Source organism: Ursus americanus, chromosome 29 (genome assembly GCF_024610735.1).
Source record: "Ursus americanus isolate L20-20 chromosome 29, mUrsAme1.1.p, whole genome shotgun sequence".
Lineage (NCBI taxonomy): Eukaryota > Metazoa > Chordata > Mammalia > Carnivora > Ursidae > Ursus > Ursus americanus.
Genome location: NC_142155.1, coordinates 33073170 through 33087441, shown reverse-complemented (window position 1 = coordinate 33087441; position 14272 = coordinate 33073170). Strand labels below are relative to the sequence as shown.

The window sequence follows — 14272 nt, the reverse complement described above, 5'->3', positions numbered from 1 at the left end:
CTGCACCGGGACCCACAAGCCCCACCTCCTCCCATTCAAGCCCAGCCCGCTGCTTCCCCCCCACCCGTTCTGGTCCTCCAAGGCCCTCCCAGAGCCTCCGTTAGTGGGTGGGGAAAGATGCTGCCATAGGTCACTGAGGACACCATCCGCTCTCTCATTGGTCGAGACTGAAAAAAGATCGCTCTCCCATTCGCTGGAGGGCAAGCCCCGGAAAGCCCATTGGCTGCGTAGTCCGCGGGCCTTCGTGGGCTCTGGGGGCGGGCCGAGGTGACCAGAGGAGGGAGCGGGCGGGGGGGGGGGTGCTCCCTGTTGCCCTGGTTACGCCGAGGCACGTGTGCAGTCCCGGAAGCGGCTCCGGGAAGCTTCCCAGAGCGCGCAGCCGGAGGAAGCGCAGCAGGGTCCGCTGGGGTCGGGTCCGGCTGGGCCATGGAGCCGTTGCCTGAGCCCGCGCCCCGGCCCGGGCCCCGCTGTCTTCTGCTTCTCTTCCTGCTACTGTTGCTGCTGCTGCAGGCCCCGGAGCTGGGCCCCAGCCAGGCGCACGCCGAGGAGACAGACTGGGTTCGACTCCCCAGCAAATGCGAAGGTGAGGGGGCGGGGCCCGCGGGGAGTATCCTGCCAGAGGGGCGGGGCGTGCGGAGTAGGGTCGGGGGGATGGAAGGTCCTTGGCTCCTGAACTGGAGCCTCTTCATTCATTGAAGCTACTGTGGCCTGGGACTGTGCTGCTCGCCGGGGACACGGGGGCGGGCAAGAGATCAGGTCTCGGTGCACCTGGAGCTCTCAAATCGGTACAAAAGAAGCAGTTACAATCCAGGGTGGTAGTACGGGCTTTGCGGGCCGGGAGAGGAGCATCTGATCTAGCCTAGAGATGGGGGGAAAGGCTGTGTGGAGAGGGAAGTCAGGAATTCGTATAGGAAGCCCAAACAGTAATTAGGAGTTAGCTGGGCGAAGAGACGTGAAAAGAGAGAGTCTCTCAGGAAACCACAGATGCAGAGGCCTACAGGCTGAGAAGACAAGGACAAGTTTGAGGAACTGAAAAGGTCCGTGTGACTGTCCTTAGGGGAGGAGGAGCCAGAGACCCTCCCCCTTGTGCCTTCACCACAAGCTGATCTGTGTAATTGGTAGACCCCCCCACTAGCTGTGAGCTCCTTGAGGGCAGGGACCTTGTCTCAGGCACTTATTCACACAGTGCCTGGTGGGCATCCGGTGAATATGTTTGGAATAAATACGAATAAATGGGGGCTCTGGATGTGTGTGGAGGACGGAGAAGGGTCTGAGGCCTAAGGGGAGAAGAAGAGAGGGCCACTCTGGTACAAGAGTAGATCTAGCCTGGGGGAATTTGGTGAGGGAGGAGGATTTTAGGAATAAGGAGAAAGTGAATCCCAAAGATATAGGGGTGGAGGCGGAGAACTTCAGAGAGAGAAAGAGTACCAGCGCCAAAGCCAGTGATGCGGGACTATGAAGGGCCTACCTTTTCTTCCCCCTTCCCCCATTTCTTTTTCTTCCCCAGACCTGTGCAGTCACTCCTTCCTTGCCATTTCCCTAACCCCAAACCCGTCCGAAAGTCGGCTATAAATCCAGTTCATCCCAATTCAAAGCGTACAGCAGGCCAGATGTTCCCTAAGCACTGGGAAGTGGGGGTGGGGTGGATTGGGACACATAATCCTTTCATTTGAGAGATGAAAGATGAGATGCTTCAGAGATGAGCGACTTCACTGGGAGGGTTCCCAGTATGGGTTCTAGCCTGCACCTTGTCCCTCACTCCCATAAATAGTCAGGCAGAGAGTTGTGATGCTTTCCTTTCACCCTTGCTCTAGTCCTAACCTATATGGTATGGTTTGGGGATTTCACTTCCTCTCTTTGTTTTCTATCTTAGCCCCTAAGAAGAGGCTATTCTCATAGCCTGAGAATCTCACATTTCTTTCCCTTAGGAGGCATTCACAGACTCAGAAGCATAGAAATGGCAAAGATCTTAGAGATCATTCTAGTCCAGCCTCATTTTGTAGGTAATTGAGAAAGATTAATTTAAAAGGGATATTCATTTTATTTTATTTATTTGTCAGAAAGAGAGAGAGTGAGAGCGAGCCAGAGAGCACAAGCAGGGGGAACAGCAGGCAGAGGGAGAAGCAGGCTCCCCGCTGAGCAAGGAGCCCGATGCGGGCCTCCATGCCAGGACCCCGGGGTCACGACCTGGGCCAAAGCAGACGCTTGACAGACTGATCCACCCAGGTGTCCCTAAAAGGAATATTCAGTTACAGGATGGCTTGGCAAACTCTTAGACTCTTCTTAATAGTGTATTTGCTTTTATTTATCGTTGTTGCACCTTTGTTATTAAATGCTGACTGTGTCTGGCCCACAAAGCCTGCCTCTTGGCTCCACAGCCTGAGTGGAATAGGCCTTGGCACAGAGGAAGGAGGACCTGGGCGGAAAAAGAGTAGGTGGGTGTCCATGAGAGTCTGGGGTCTGTGCCATGAGTCTTCTCCAAGTCTAGTTCTGGGTGGGATCCCCAGAGGGGGTCTTGAAGAGGTAAGATTTGGAAGAGTTGGGAAACAGGGTTGTGGTTGACGGGCACGAGAGAGAAAGGCGGTTCCAGCTCCCCAGGGCCTGGAATCCTACACATTGAGGGCGTGGGAGAAGGGGGCAAAAGAGCCAGAAAACTGATGAGCTCACACGGAGTGCAGAACAGAGGGGGGAGGGGGACAGGTGGTCCTGGATAGAGAGCCAGGGAGGTGAGCTGCCTCAATTCATTGCAGACTCTGAGAACACAGCTTATATTTTGGAATTTTCATGTGTTCCAAGTTCTTGAAGCCGTCTATTAAATGTGTATGTTATAAAATTTTACCAAGCAAGCCTTCAGGGGATGTATTTTTGTGTGCGGTGAATTGGTCTTCTACCAAACTCTGCTGCCAGTGTTACAACAATACTAATGGCGTTGAGCCTACAGATCATATTCGTTCAGAGGCACCAGAGGCTGCTCCAGCACCAACCCAGTCTCTCAGCAATATTTATTAAGTATGCAACACAGAGTGAGTCCCAGACTAGAGGAATACAGAAAAAATCCAACACATGATACTCACTTGGGGTACCCTTATAGTTATAGTTGGGGAGACATAGAGTAACCAAAGGCTCTTCGAACGTGGATCGTTTAGAGACCCAGATGAAATCAGAGCAGGTGGGATGGGTCCAGAAGAGTTTTCCAGGAGGAGGAGGCTTTTCTTTTATTTCTTTAAATATTTTATTTATTTATTTATTGCGGGAGAGAGGGATTGAGAGAATGAGTGGGGGGAGGGGCAGAGGGAGAAGCAGACTCCCTGCAGAGCAGGGAGCCGGAACTTGGGACTCAATCCCAGGACCCTGGGATCATGACCTGAGCCGAAGGCGAACACTTAACTGACTGAGACACCCAGGTGCCCCAGGAGGAGGCTTTTAAAGTGAGGCTGTGGGACGCCTGGGTGGCTCAGTCGGTTGAGCATCTGCCTTTGTGTTGGGTCATGACCTCAGGGTCCTGGGATCAGCCCGTGTCAGACTACTCGTTCAGCGGGGAGTCTACTTGTCCCTCTCCCTCCATCCCCCCACAGCTGTTCATGCTGTTTCTCTCTCTCTCTAATAAATAAATAAAATCTTTTTTAAAATAAATTAGTAAAGTGAGTATGTAGGGCGCCTGGGTGGCTCGGTTGGTTAAGCAGCCGACTCTTAGTTTCAGCTCAGGTCCTAATCTCAGGGTCGTGAGATTGAGCCCCAAGCTCTGCATCGAGCCCTGCATCGGGCTCTGTGCTCAGCTGGGAGTCTGCTGGAGATTCTCTGCCTCTCCCTCTACCCCTGCCCCTGCTCATGCTCTGGCTCTCTGTCTCTTGCTCTCAAATAAATAAAATCTTAAAAAAAATAATAATAATAAGCGAGGCTGGGAGAATGGACAGAAAAGCCTACAGAAGGCATTAAGTGCTCTCCCAGGGCCTCGGACAAGTCACACTTTCAGTGGCAATACTCCCTACGCAGCGGCAATTACTCCATTGGACTGTACGTAGAATGGAGGAACCTGTGTTCAGCTGTGAATCCCCAGACAGTACCTGACACAGGAGTTGTTTAGTAACCGAGGAAGAGTAAGAGGAAACAAGAGGATGAATGTACAGAGCCAGTAGGAACAAGGCCTCGGGAGGGGATGGAGCAGATGACCTTGGTGGGAGCAGAGAGCTGGTGTTGAACAGCATACGCAATCAAGTCGTAAACCAGACAGACAAGACCTTTGGGGACAAGTGGGGAAATTTGAATATGGACTGAGTATTAGGTGATATTGGCATTATTGTTCATTTTCCGAGGATCAGTATGGTTTTATGGTTGGGTAGAAGAAAGTCCGTGTTCTCCAGAGATGCATGAGGACATTTTGGGGGTGAAAGATCATGATGTCTGCAGCTTATTTTCAAAAAGGTTTAGCAGAAACAATATATATATTGTTGAGATGTATTATCATACTATTTTACATTATTTACTGGAGAGAGATTGTGCCAGATCATTAACAAACTGTTGAAATGAGTGCAAGCTCTATAGTTACTCGTTGTACTCATTCCGCTTTTTTGTATGTTTGAAGATTTAAAATGATTACAGGGGGTGGTGGGTGGGGACAGGAAGAAGCTGGGAGAAGTGGAGTCAGTAGGATAAGGGCCAGGACTGGACAGGGGGGCAGCGACTCTTGGAGCCAAGTTTCACCCGGTGACCTCCATGTGGTGGTCTGGGGCTAACTCCTTCCCTGCCCCGAGTGTTGACCGTGTCCGGGAGAGGCATCTGCCTGGGTGTGTTTGGCTGGGAGCTGGCTCCTTCCTGTCAGACTCACACGCGCTCAGAAGGCTGTGCTGGGTCTCCCACCCCCAGTGTGTAAATATGTCGCCGTGGAGCTGAAGTCAGCTTTTGAGGAGACTGGCAAGACTAAGGAGGTGATTGACACAGGCTATGGCATCCTGGATCGGAAGGCTTCCGGAGTCAAATACACCAAGTCGTAAGTGAAGGGGCTACCCACTGGCCTGGCCTGCTTTGCTCCTGGAGGCTCGGGAGGCTTGGAGTTCCCTCTCCGATCCAGCTAGGCAAACCCACCAAAGGGAGGCAGCTCTCACCAACACCTGAGTTTGCCCGCTGGTTTTGCCCCAGCTAATTGTGTGGTCTTCATAAATCCCTTCATTCCACTGAGCCTCAGACTTATTTGTCATAGCAAGGTGGTTCGACCTTATCTCCTCCCAGGCTTTTGGATTTCATGGGCCAATGCAATTAAAAAAAAAAAAATTGGTAACATAGGATTACCAGCTTTTAATTGTACCAGGAATAAATATTAAAAGCAAGCCAAAAAAACCCCCTTTCATCAGCCACGATCATCCTTTCAAAAATGAAATATTTTGACATCAAAATTTAATACTTTTTACTTTAGAGACACATCAAAATACTGAATCATTTAGCTTTATAAAAGATGCCTTCCCATAGAGCTGTTAAAATTTTGTCTCTCTGGTCTGTGTTCCAGCATTTCAGAGCCCCCAGACCAGATGACCTATCTTCCTTCCAGCTCTGACTTCCCTTTGGTGAGATGCGCAGGTGTTGGGGTCGCAGGGCTGGAGGTGCGGACCGCTAACCCGCTGGGGCTGGGAGAGGAGCTCAGTCGCTCTCGTGCTGCTATCTCTGCAGGGACCTACGGTTAATAGAAGTCACCGAGACCATCTGCAAGAGGCTCCTGGACTACAGCCTGCACAAGGAGAGGAGCGGCAGCAACCGGTTTGCCAAGGTTGGGTTTGTGCTTGTCCTTCATCCGCGCGGGGTCCCGGCCCGCATGTATCTCAGTGGTCTGCTGGCGTGGGTGTGACTTGAAGGTCCTGCCTGCGGAGCTTCCCTCATTGGCCTTTTCCCATTCTTCATCGATTACTGTTTGCATTTCTTGCCTCCAGAGTGCCCCGACTTTTCAGTGGCAGTGGGCACATTCTCAGTGACCTGGGCCATCAGGGCCCTGCCTCCGCCTCAGACCGAAATGCCCCCGTGGAGGCCCGAGCACTAGCTCGGGGAGAGCTCAGGAAGTACTGAGCTGTGGGGTGTAGAGGAGATGTCAGAAGACACAGCGGTGGGGGTGGGGATGATCACCTAGCCCCTCCGGGCCCACAGGGCGCTCACCTGGACCTCTGTCGGGTGACGCTTAATGCACTTACTGTGTGCACGAATGCCTCTGTCCCTGGCGAATGAGATTCTTACCGCAAGGCCCACAGTTCTTGGCCTCATCATCTTCAGTGCCTGGCACCATATGATAAGGGACTTGCCTGCCGGATTTCTCCACCTAAGTGCCCTTCTAGTGGAGTTGATTAGTCAGAAACCCCTAGGGAGCCTGGAGGCTTCTTAAGCAGCAGAAGTCTTAGACTTTATCTTTAAAATTTAGGAGCGCCTGGGTGGCTCAGCTGGTTAAGCGGCTGACTTTTTTTTTAAAGGTTTGTTCATTTGAGAGAGAGTGAGGGAGCCCACGTGTGAGCGTGTGTGTGCGCAAGTGTGCACACGTGCTGGGGGGAGGGAGAGGGAGAGAGAGTCTCAAGCAGATTCTGTGCTGAGCACACAGCCTGATGCAGGGTTCCATGCAGAGCTCGACCTTACCAACCCCGAGATCACGCCCTCAGCCAAACCAACACTTGGACATCCGGCTGACTGTGACACCCAGGTGCCCCAGGCGTCTGACTTGATCTCAGCTCGGGTCTTGATCTCAGGGTCGTAAGCTCCAGCCCTGCATTGGGCTCCACGCTGGGTGTGGAGCCTTTTTAAAAAATAAAAAAATAAAGGGGTGCCTGGGTGGCTCAGTCGGTTAAATGTCTGCCTTCGGCTCAGGTCGTGAACCCTGGGGTCCTGTAATGGAGCCCCACATCAGGCTCCCTGCTCAGTGGGGAGCCTGCTTCTCTCCCTCTCCTTCTGCCTCTTCCCCTGCTTGTGCTCTCTCTCTCTGTCAGATAAAATCTTTTAAAAAAATAAATAAAACTTCTATGAATTTTGTACTCAGTAATAAATCCATGTTTCACCCTAATATAAAAATGTTTAAAACTATTTTCCATAGCCATAAAATTAGAAACAACCTAACTGTTCACCAGTGGCTAAATAAATTGATATGGCCATTTAGTGGACAAAAAAGGATGAGGTAGCTCTTTAGGAATTGAATTAAAATTGTGTGCAAAGTCTGTTATTCAGTAAAAAAGGCGAGGGGTAGAATAGTGTGGCTGATACATACTACCGCTTATGCAAGAAGCGGGGGAGGAGAGGAGGATATATTGGTATGTATATCTGCGTGTAGTTTGCACACATCACCTCTGGAAGGAAAGAGGAAATAGTGTGTAGATGGAGTCTCTGGGGAGAAGACCTAGGTAGCTGGCAAAAATGTTTTCACAGAACCAAGAGCCCTCCCTGCCTCGCCTGTGTCCTGTTCCAACCCAGGAAAGACACAAGCCCCAGGAAGAAGCGGAGTGGGGTTGGGTCTAGACGTGGGGGACTGAGTGTTCCCAGCCACAATGAGGGGAAAGAGCGAGGACACACTTAATTCCTGGAAAAGGAGTATCCTTTCAAAGGTCCTGAAGGCACACAGCAATCCTTTTTGAAAGGCTGAGGTGTGGGGAGGCATGGTAGGGGGTGTGTGTGTGTGTGTGTGTATCTCTCTGTGTGGGTAGGTGTGTAGGGGTTGTGGGAGGAGGCCTGAAAGAAGGGAAAGGAAGGTGAGGTCAAGTATGAGAAGCCTGGGAGGGTCCTGACTCCTCAGAGCCAGGTCCTTGGGCCTCCAGCACCACCCGGAGAGGAGGGTAGGAGGTGGAGAACACGCTCAGCCTCTCACGCCCGGCTGCCTCTTCCAGGGCATGTCTGAGACCTTTGAGACACTGCACAACCTGGTCCACAAAGGGGTCAAGGTGGTGATGGATATCCCCTACGAGCTGTGGAACGAGACCTCTGCGGAGGTGGCTGACCTCAAGAAGCAGGTACGGGCCTCTCAGCCCTCAGGCTGCCCTGCCTCGTGGGGAGGGGGGGGGGAACCGGATCTGTGGCTGAGGCAGGCCACCAGGAGTTGGGGTGGGGGTAGGGGGCTTTGGTCAGGTCGTCTCACCTCTCTGGCTTCAGTTTCCTCAGGGGAGTCACAGCCACCTGCCTGTCCTGCGGTGGGTTGTGAGACTCAGCCGAGCTCCCGCGGGAGCGAGTCGGTGCTGGGGCTTTGCCAATGCGCCGTGTTGTGGTTCGTAGTGCGACGTGCTGGTGGAAGAGTTCGAGGAGGTGATCGAGGACTGGTACAGGAACCACCAGGAGGAAGACCTGACTCAGTTCCTCTGCGCCAATCACGTGCTGAAGGGCAAGGACACCAGTGAGTGTGAGGGAGGGAGAGGGCAGGGCAGGTTCCCCTTGCTCCCCCTCAGGGGAGGTGGGTAGGGAGAGGACGGAAAAGAAAAAAGAAACAGAAGGCGTCCTAGCAGCCCTGCCCTTGGGGAGCTGGAGGGGACAGGGTGGAGTGAGAGGAACTGAAACCAGGTGCAGAAGCACAGGAAGGGAACTCAGATGGCCCTGGGGGACCGCAGTGAGGCAGGAGGCGGGGACTCGCGGGGGGCGGGGTGCCAGTTCCAGGTGCCCTCCGCCCCCAGCAAACCAGTCCGGGTGGGTGTCTCTCCTCACCCCAGGTTGTCTGGCGGAGCGGTGGTCCGGCAAGAAGGGGGACCCAGCCGCCCTGGGAGGGAAGAAGTCTAAAAAGAAGAGCAGCAGGGTCAAGGCGTCAGGCGGCGGCAGCAAACAGAGGAAGGAGCTGGGTGGCCTGGAGGAAGACCCCAGCCCCGAGGAGGATGAAGGCATCCAGAAGGCGTCTCCTCTCACACACAGTCCCCCGGATGAACTTTGAGCCTAACCCAGTGCCCCCCTGTACCGAGACCCCTGACCTGGGAGCTGAAGAATCTGGGACCCCGCTCCAGCAGGACGACAGCTGTCCTGCTCCAGGTCCTCCGTGTCGGGCGGCTTGCTGCCAGCAGAGACACGGGCCGGGGAAGAACTCGCCCCCTCCCTCTGCCCAGCGGCTCTCCTGACCCCGGCTTCCGGCGGGCCGTGCCATTTCCTGCCTGCCAAGGACTCCGGTGTGAGCTCAGGAGGGGCAGGTGTGGGGCCCGTGGGGAGGGCACCCCAGGCTTCACCTCCCCTTACTCCTCCCCAGCGGGGAAGCAAGACTACAGGCCACCCCACCCCTGCCAACCCCCTCCTGTGGACACCTGGCGCTCTGCCGGGCCCTCCCCAGGGCTCACAGAGTAAAAACCTTTTGGCCTTTTTTGTTTCAAATTTTGAGTCCCCTTCAGCTCCTCAGAGGGGCCTGGAGTCCCTGTTGCTCTTCCTTGCCCCTCACCTTCCAGCCTTGGGGGCCGAGGATGAAGAGGCAGTTCCTAGCCTCCCATTACTGAGGCTGGCCCGCCTGCTCTGGGGGCCGGCAAGTGCAAGGGCGGCCCGGGTTGTTTTGGGGTGAGGCCCCGCACAGGGCTTTGGCCCTGCCCCTCAGCTGCCTTTGGACTCCCTGAGCTCCCCAGGCCAGGAGGGCCCTCACCTGTGCCCTGGGCACCTGGCTGCCCTCCATCCTCTCCTCTCTCCCCGAAGGCCTTGCCATCTGTTGTGTAAACTGCCCATGACCCCACCAGACCCTGCCCCTCCTTCCCATCTCCATCTGCCCTGCTTGTTGGTCTTGAACTTCGTTCCCTGATGACCACAACTTACCGCTCTGCTCTTTCTAATTCTTGTGCCCAGAGGGGAGGACACCCCAGTCCCCCAACAGCCGGTTATACCATGTTCTCTGGGAGCAGGGGAGGAACAGGAAGGCTGGCCTCTAGGGAGAAGTCACGGGAGGCCCAGGCACCTCTCCGTTCTGCCCCGAGGGCAGGGATCGCGTGCTCAGCAGCGGTAGTAATGACAACTGCACACGTTCCCCTCCCGGTGCTTTAACCTGAACCCTTACAAGTCCCATGGGGTGGGTGCCATTAGCCTCATCTGTAGTAGAAGACAAACTGTGGCTCAGATGAATTGACGCGCCCAAAGTCCTGCTGTTAGTAAGCGTACAGGGGCACTCAGACTCTGGATTTCAGACTCTGGATCCGTTGTGTTCCCACTGCCCCATGGCTGGCAGCTCCTTCCCCCAGCACCTGGCACTGTCAGCATGATCCACATTGAACTGGTTTGGTTTCTTAGCTGTAACTCCACCCCTACCAGCAAACTTCTTTTCAAAGTAAAGGAGGAAGGAGCTAGGGCTTCTTAGAAGGAGACAGTGGCAGAAGTTCCTGCCAGCGCCGTGCCCCTGCCCAGCCCCCTGTGAACACCCCCACAGACCCCTTAATGCTTCTGGCCTGGTCTGGTGGTTAGGGGGAGATGCCCTGCTGGAGCGCCCCAGACTCCTGCTCCAGTGAAATGCCCCAAGGTCCGAACTAACTGGGGGCGAAGGCCTCCTTCTCTCCTGAGGTGGGACAGCCAAGGCCAGAGAGGGTGGAGCAAACTTAAAACTTTTTCTTCTGATTGATGAGGCTTCCAAGAGGTCTTTGGAGGATGATACTTTTTCGGTTTAGTCCCCCTGCCCCCGCCCATCTCTAGGACTGGCGCTGCCCCCTTTTGAAGGCGCTGTGGGCAGTGAGATTCCAATCGAGACTCAGATCCCACCCTGGGCTCTGTTTGGGGGCTGGAGCTCAGGTCCAGGGAACCATTTGCAGCCCCCTGGACGGTCTAGGGTTTCGTGGCTAGTCTCTGATCCCCCTATTCTGTTACTAACCCACAACACTTCGGTGCCTGGCTTACGTCTCCCCAGAGCTTCATTGGTCCTTCAAGTGGGACGGGACAAAGACCTATCCCTTTGCTGGGGTGTGGGCCCAGTGGCCCAATCCAGGTCCAGTCCCAGACCAGAGGGCAGACAGCACTGTGACTGCTTTGCTCTTTGACCTGTGGCTGCTGCAGGTCTAGCACCTTCCTCCCCCTCCCCCCCACAAGGGCCAGGCAGGTTGCGCAGGCGCTAGCTCTCCACCCCCCTACCCCAGCAGGCAGCCTCTCTCGCCTGGCCCAGCCTAGAAGAGCCAGAGGCAAGATCCAGCTTCCCAGGGTTTTTTCCTCTCTGCACCACACATACAGACCTTTCTGAACCTGAGTATTGCCCCCCACTTTCCCACACCCCCTCTCTCCATAAGGGGAGGGGACTGGCTGAGTTCCAGTTAATCAGATTCTAGTCCCCTTATTAGAAATCCTGTTAGAAAGGGGTTCTTGAACTCACTTGAACATGAGTGTCACATGGAACGCTTGTTAGATGTCTGGGCCCACCTCAGATTTGCCGGCTTAGGGACCTAGGAGTCTGCTTGTTTAACAAAGCTCTCATGGTTCCTCAGATGAGGAACCCACTACAGCAGGAGAGACACAGGCTGTTGGGCTAAGAGGGGGCAGGACCTCCATGGAGTCAATGTCAGGGTCTTGTCCTCAGACACACGACGAGTCAGAACTCCAGAGAGGATCTGTCTGCCAGAAACTTCCATCGTCCGGAACCGCAAAGGCTGATGGACCAACCAGAAAGCTGATTCCTTACACAGGCCCTGGTAGTGACGTCTCAGGGGTTGGGGCTCCAGTCTCAGCAGCTGCACAGGGACTCTGTATTCATTTTATTTACTTAATTTTTAGAGAGGGAGAGGATCTTAAGCGGGCTCTACACCCAGCGCAGAGCCCACCATGGGGCTCGATCCCACAACCCTGAGGTCATGACCTGAGTGGAAAGCTTAACCAAGGGAGCCACCCAGGCGCTGCTCTGTATTCATTTTAAAGGGCAATTTCTAGAAAGCAGCTTCCTCTGCGCCCCAGTTCCTGGATGCTACTCCCACGCGTAGTCTTTTTTGCAAGTTAGAAGATGGCGCTCTTCACACCTTTGCCTTCCATCTGCCAGAAAGCCGTTTTAAGACCCAAGTTTTGCGAGAGTAGGACGCTCGGCCGCCGGCCCGGACTAGCGCGCTGACGAAGCCGCGCGCTGGGCGGCGGGACTGGCGGACGCGAGATCCGGCCCCTCCGCGCAGCGCCCGCCGCCCCGCAGCCCCTCGCGTCACACGCCAGAGCGAAATGTCTGGGTGGGTGGGTTGGTTGGTGTTGTCTTGCAGCCGGTCTTTGTGCGGCAGACGCAGGGCCCGCACCTCGCTGGTGTCGAGGAGGGCTCGGTGGGCTGGGCCCAGCCGCAGAGGCAGCCGAACCCCCCGGGGCCCCCCGGTGGCCGAGGCTGCTCCAGTGCGGAGTGTCGCAGCCCCGCTAGACTCGGCGTGCGGACTGTGGCGGGCCCAGCTCTCCGTGCCTCACCCGCCGCGAGGGCCTGAAGCCCGGGGATTCCTAAAAACTGCTGGACTGGAACACACGTCCAGGAAGGCGTCCCGAAGTGCACGGCTCGCTGGTTCTTACAGACTGAACAGCCGAGTCACCAGCACCCAGCTCCTGAAAAACACGGTTACCGCCCCCCCCCCCATCTCCCACCGCAGAAAGCACGGGGACTTTTGTCTATTTGGTCACTGTTCTACCCCAGCGTTTAGTCTAGTACCTGGCGCAGAGTAGCTGCCGAATGAATGAAGCACAGAAAGCTTAAGTAACTTTCCCAAGGTCACACGTTCGGTAAGTGGCCCAAGCAGTCCTGGGGCAGAGCCATAATGCCGCAGCACCCTGCAGCTAGGACGGCTTGGGCACCGTTCCCCCCTACGTGGCTCTCTTCTAGAGGGCAGACAGCTCCAGTCTTCAGAGTTCAATGTGGGGACTGCAATTAGGAGTGAGATAACTTTCTTTCTTTCTTCTTTCTTTCTTTCTTTCTTTCTTTCTTTCTTTCTTTCTTTCTTTCTTCTTTCTTTCTTTTTCTTTCTTTCTTTCTTTCTTTCTTTCTTTCTTCTTTTTCTTTCTTTCTTTCTTCTCTTTTTCTTTCTCTTTTTCTTTCTTCTTTCTTTCTTTCTTTCTTTCTTTTCTTTCTTTCTTTCTTTCTTCTTTCTTTCTTCTTTCTTCTTTCTTTCTTTCTTTTAGAGAGAGAGCACAAGCAGGGGGAGCCGCAGGCAGAGGCAGAGGGAGAAACAGGCTCCCCGCTGAGCAGGGAGTCCAATGCGGGGCTCAATCCCAGGACCCTGGGATCATGACCTGAGGCGAAGGCAGATGCTTAACGGACTGAGCCACCCAGGTGCGCCCAGAGTGAGATAACTTTCAAATCCTTCTCCCTTTCCAGAGTTCACTGTTGTGTATAACTGAAAGCCAGCTTGACCCTTACGCTGCTCTCAAGGGATGACTTTTTTTTTTTTTTAAGTAATCTCAGCACCCAACGTGGGGCTCAAACTTATAACCCCAAGATCGAGAGTCGCATGCTCTGCCGACTGAGCTAGCCAGGCGCCCCTCAAGGGCTGGCTCCTGTTTACAGTTTTTTGAAGAGGAACCCAAATTTATTCACTCTTTAAAACTGTATTCTCCATCTACTAAGGTTGTACTGGCCAACCGAACTGCAACTTCCACGAAAACGATGTGATTCTCCATAAGGAGGTGTTGTTGCACATTGAGAAGGAAGAGAAGCAGGCTGAGCCCGTCACCAGTTCAAGGGGTGGCAACGTCTCCTATCACCACCAACCCCTCTAAAATACGTAAATATATGAAAGGTTCTCTGTTCAAACAGAACAAAACAGAAAAGACAGTCAAGGGGCACCTGGGTGGCTCGGTTGGTTAAGCATCTTGATCTCAGCTCAGGTCTTGACCTTGGGGTCATGAGCTCAAGCCCAGAGTTGGGCTCCACGCTAGGATGGAGCCAACTTAAAAAAAAAAAGGCGCTCAAAAAGCCAGATTTTTATTTTGTTAGGAATTACCTGCTCACCCAGTGGTCTTGGTATTTTACCGTTCATCCCATCAAGACAGGATGGCGTGTGCTGAGTCAGCCGTTTGAATAAGCAGTGCTTCCTCAGCCTGCTACCAGTGCTCAAATAGCGTATCACTTTTACGTGGAGAACAGCTCGGTGAGCAGTTCGCTGTCCACTGAAGAGACCTTATTGGACATCAGCACCCCGTAAAGCTGCTTGTGACAAAGTGTGAAATAGTCAAAGAAAACCTCTCTTTTTACACGTTGCTGGAATTCTTGTGGGGGCACTACCTTTAACAGTAAAGGAGCCACATTTAATTCGTGTTGCGATCCACTAATGTACGGACCGATTTTACACTCATTTAACAGGACTTTATTAAAGCAACTTAAGTCTTCTATGGTATATTAAAAAGTCCAAAAAGGACTCCATTGTGATACATCTGCTGGCGG

At 53.8% G+C, this 14272-nt stretch overlaps 1 protein-coding gene across 1 annotated transcript; it reads left to right on the top strand.

Annotated features, from left to right (window-relative positions):
• Nucleotides 1-333: 333 nt before the first annotated feature.
• On the top strand, nt 334-9294 carry CNPY3 (canopy FGF signaling regulator 3). Its single transcript, XM_045800759.2, has 6 exons — nt 334-583; nt 4864-4987; nt 5662-5758; nt 7842-7964; nt 8224-8341; nt 8652-9294. The coding sequence occupies exons 1-6, from the start codon at nt 427-429 to the stop codon at nt 8864-8866; spliced, it is 834 nt and encodes a 277-aa protein (XP_045656715.1). The 5' UTR covers nt 334-426; the 3' UTR covers nt 8867-9294.
• Nucleotides 9295-14272: the final 4978 nt, after the last annotated feature.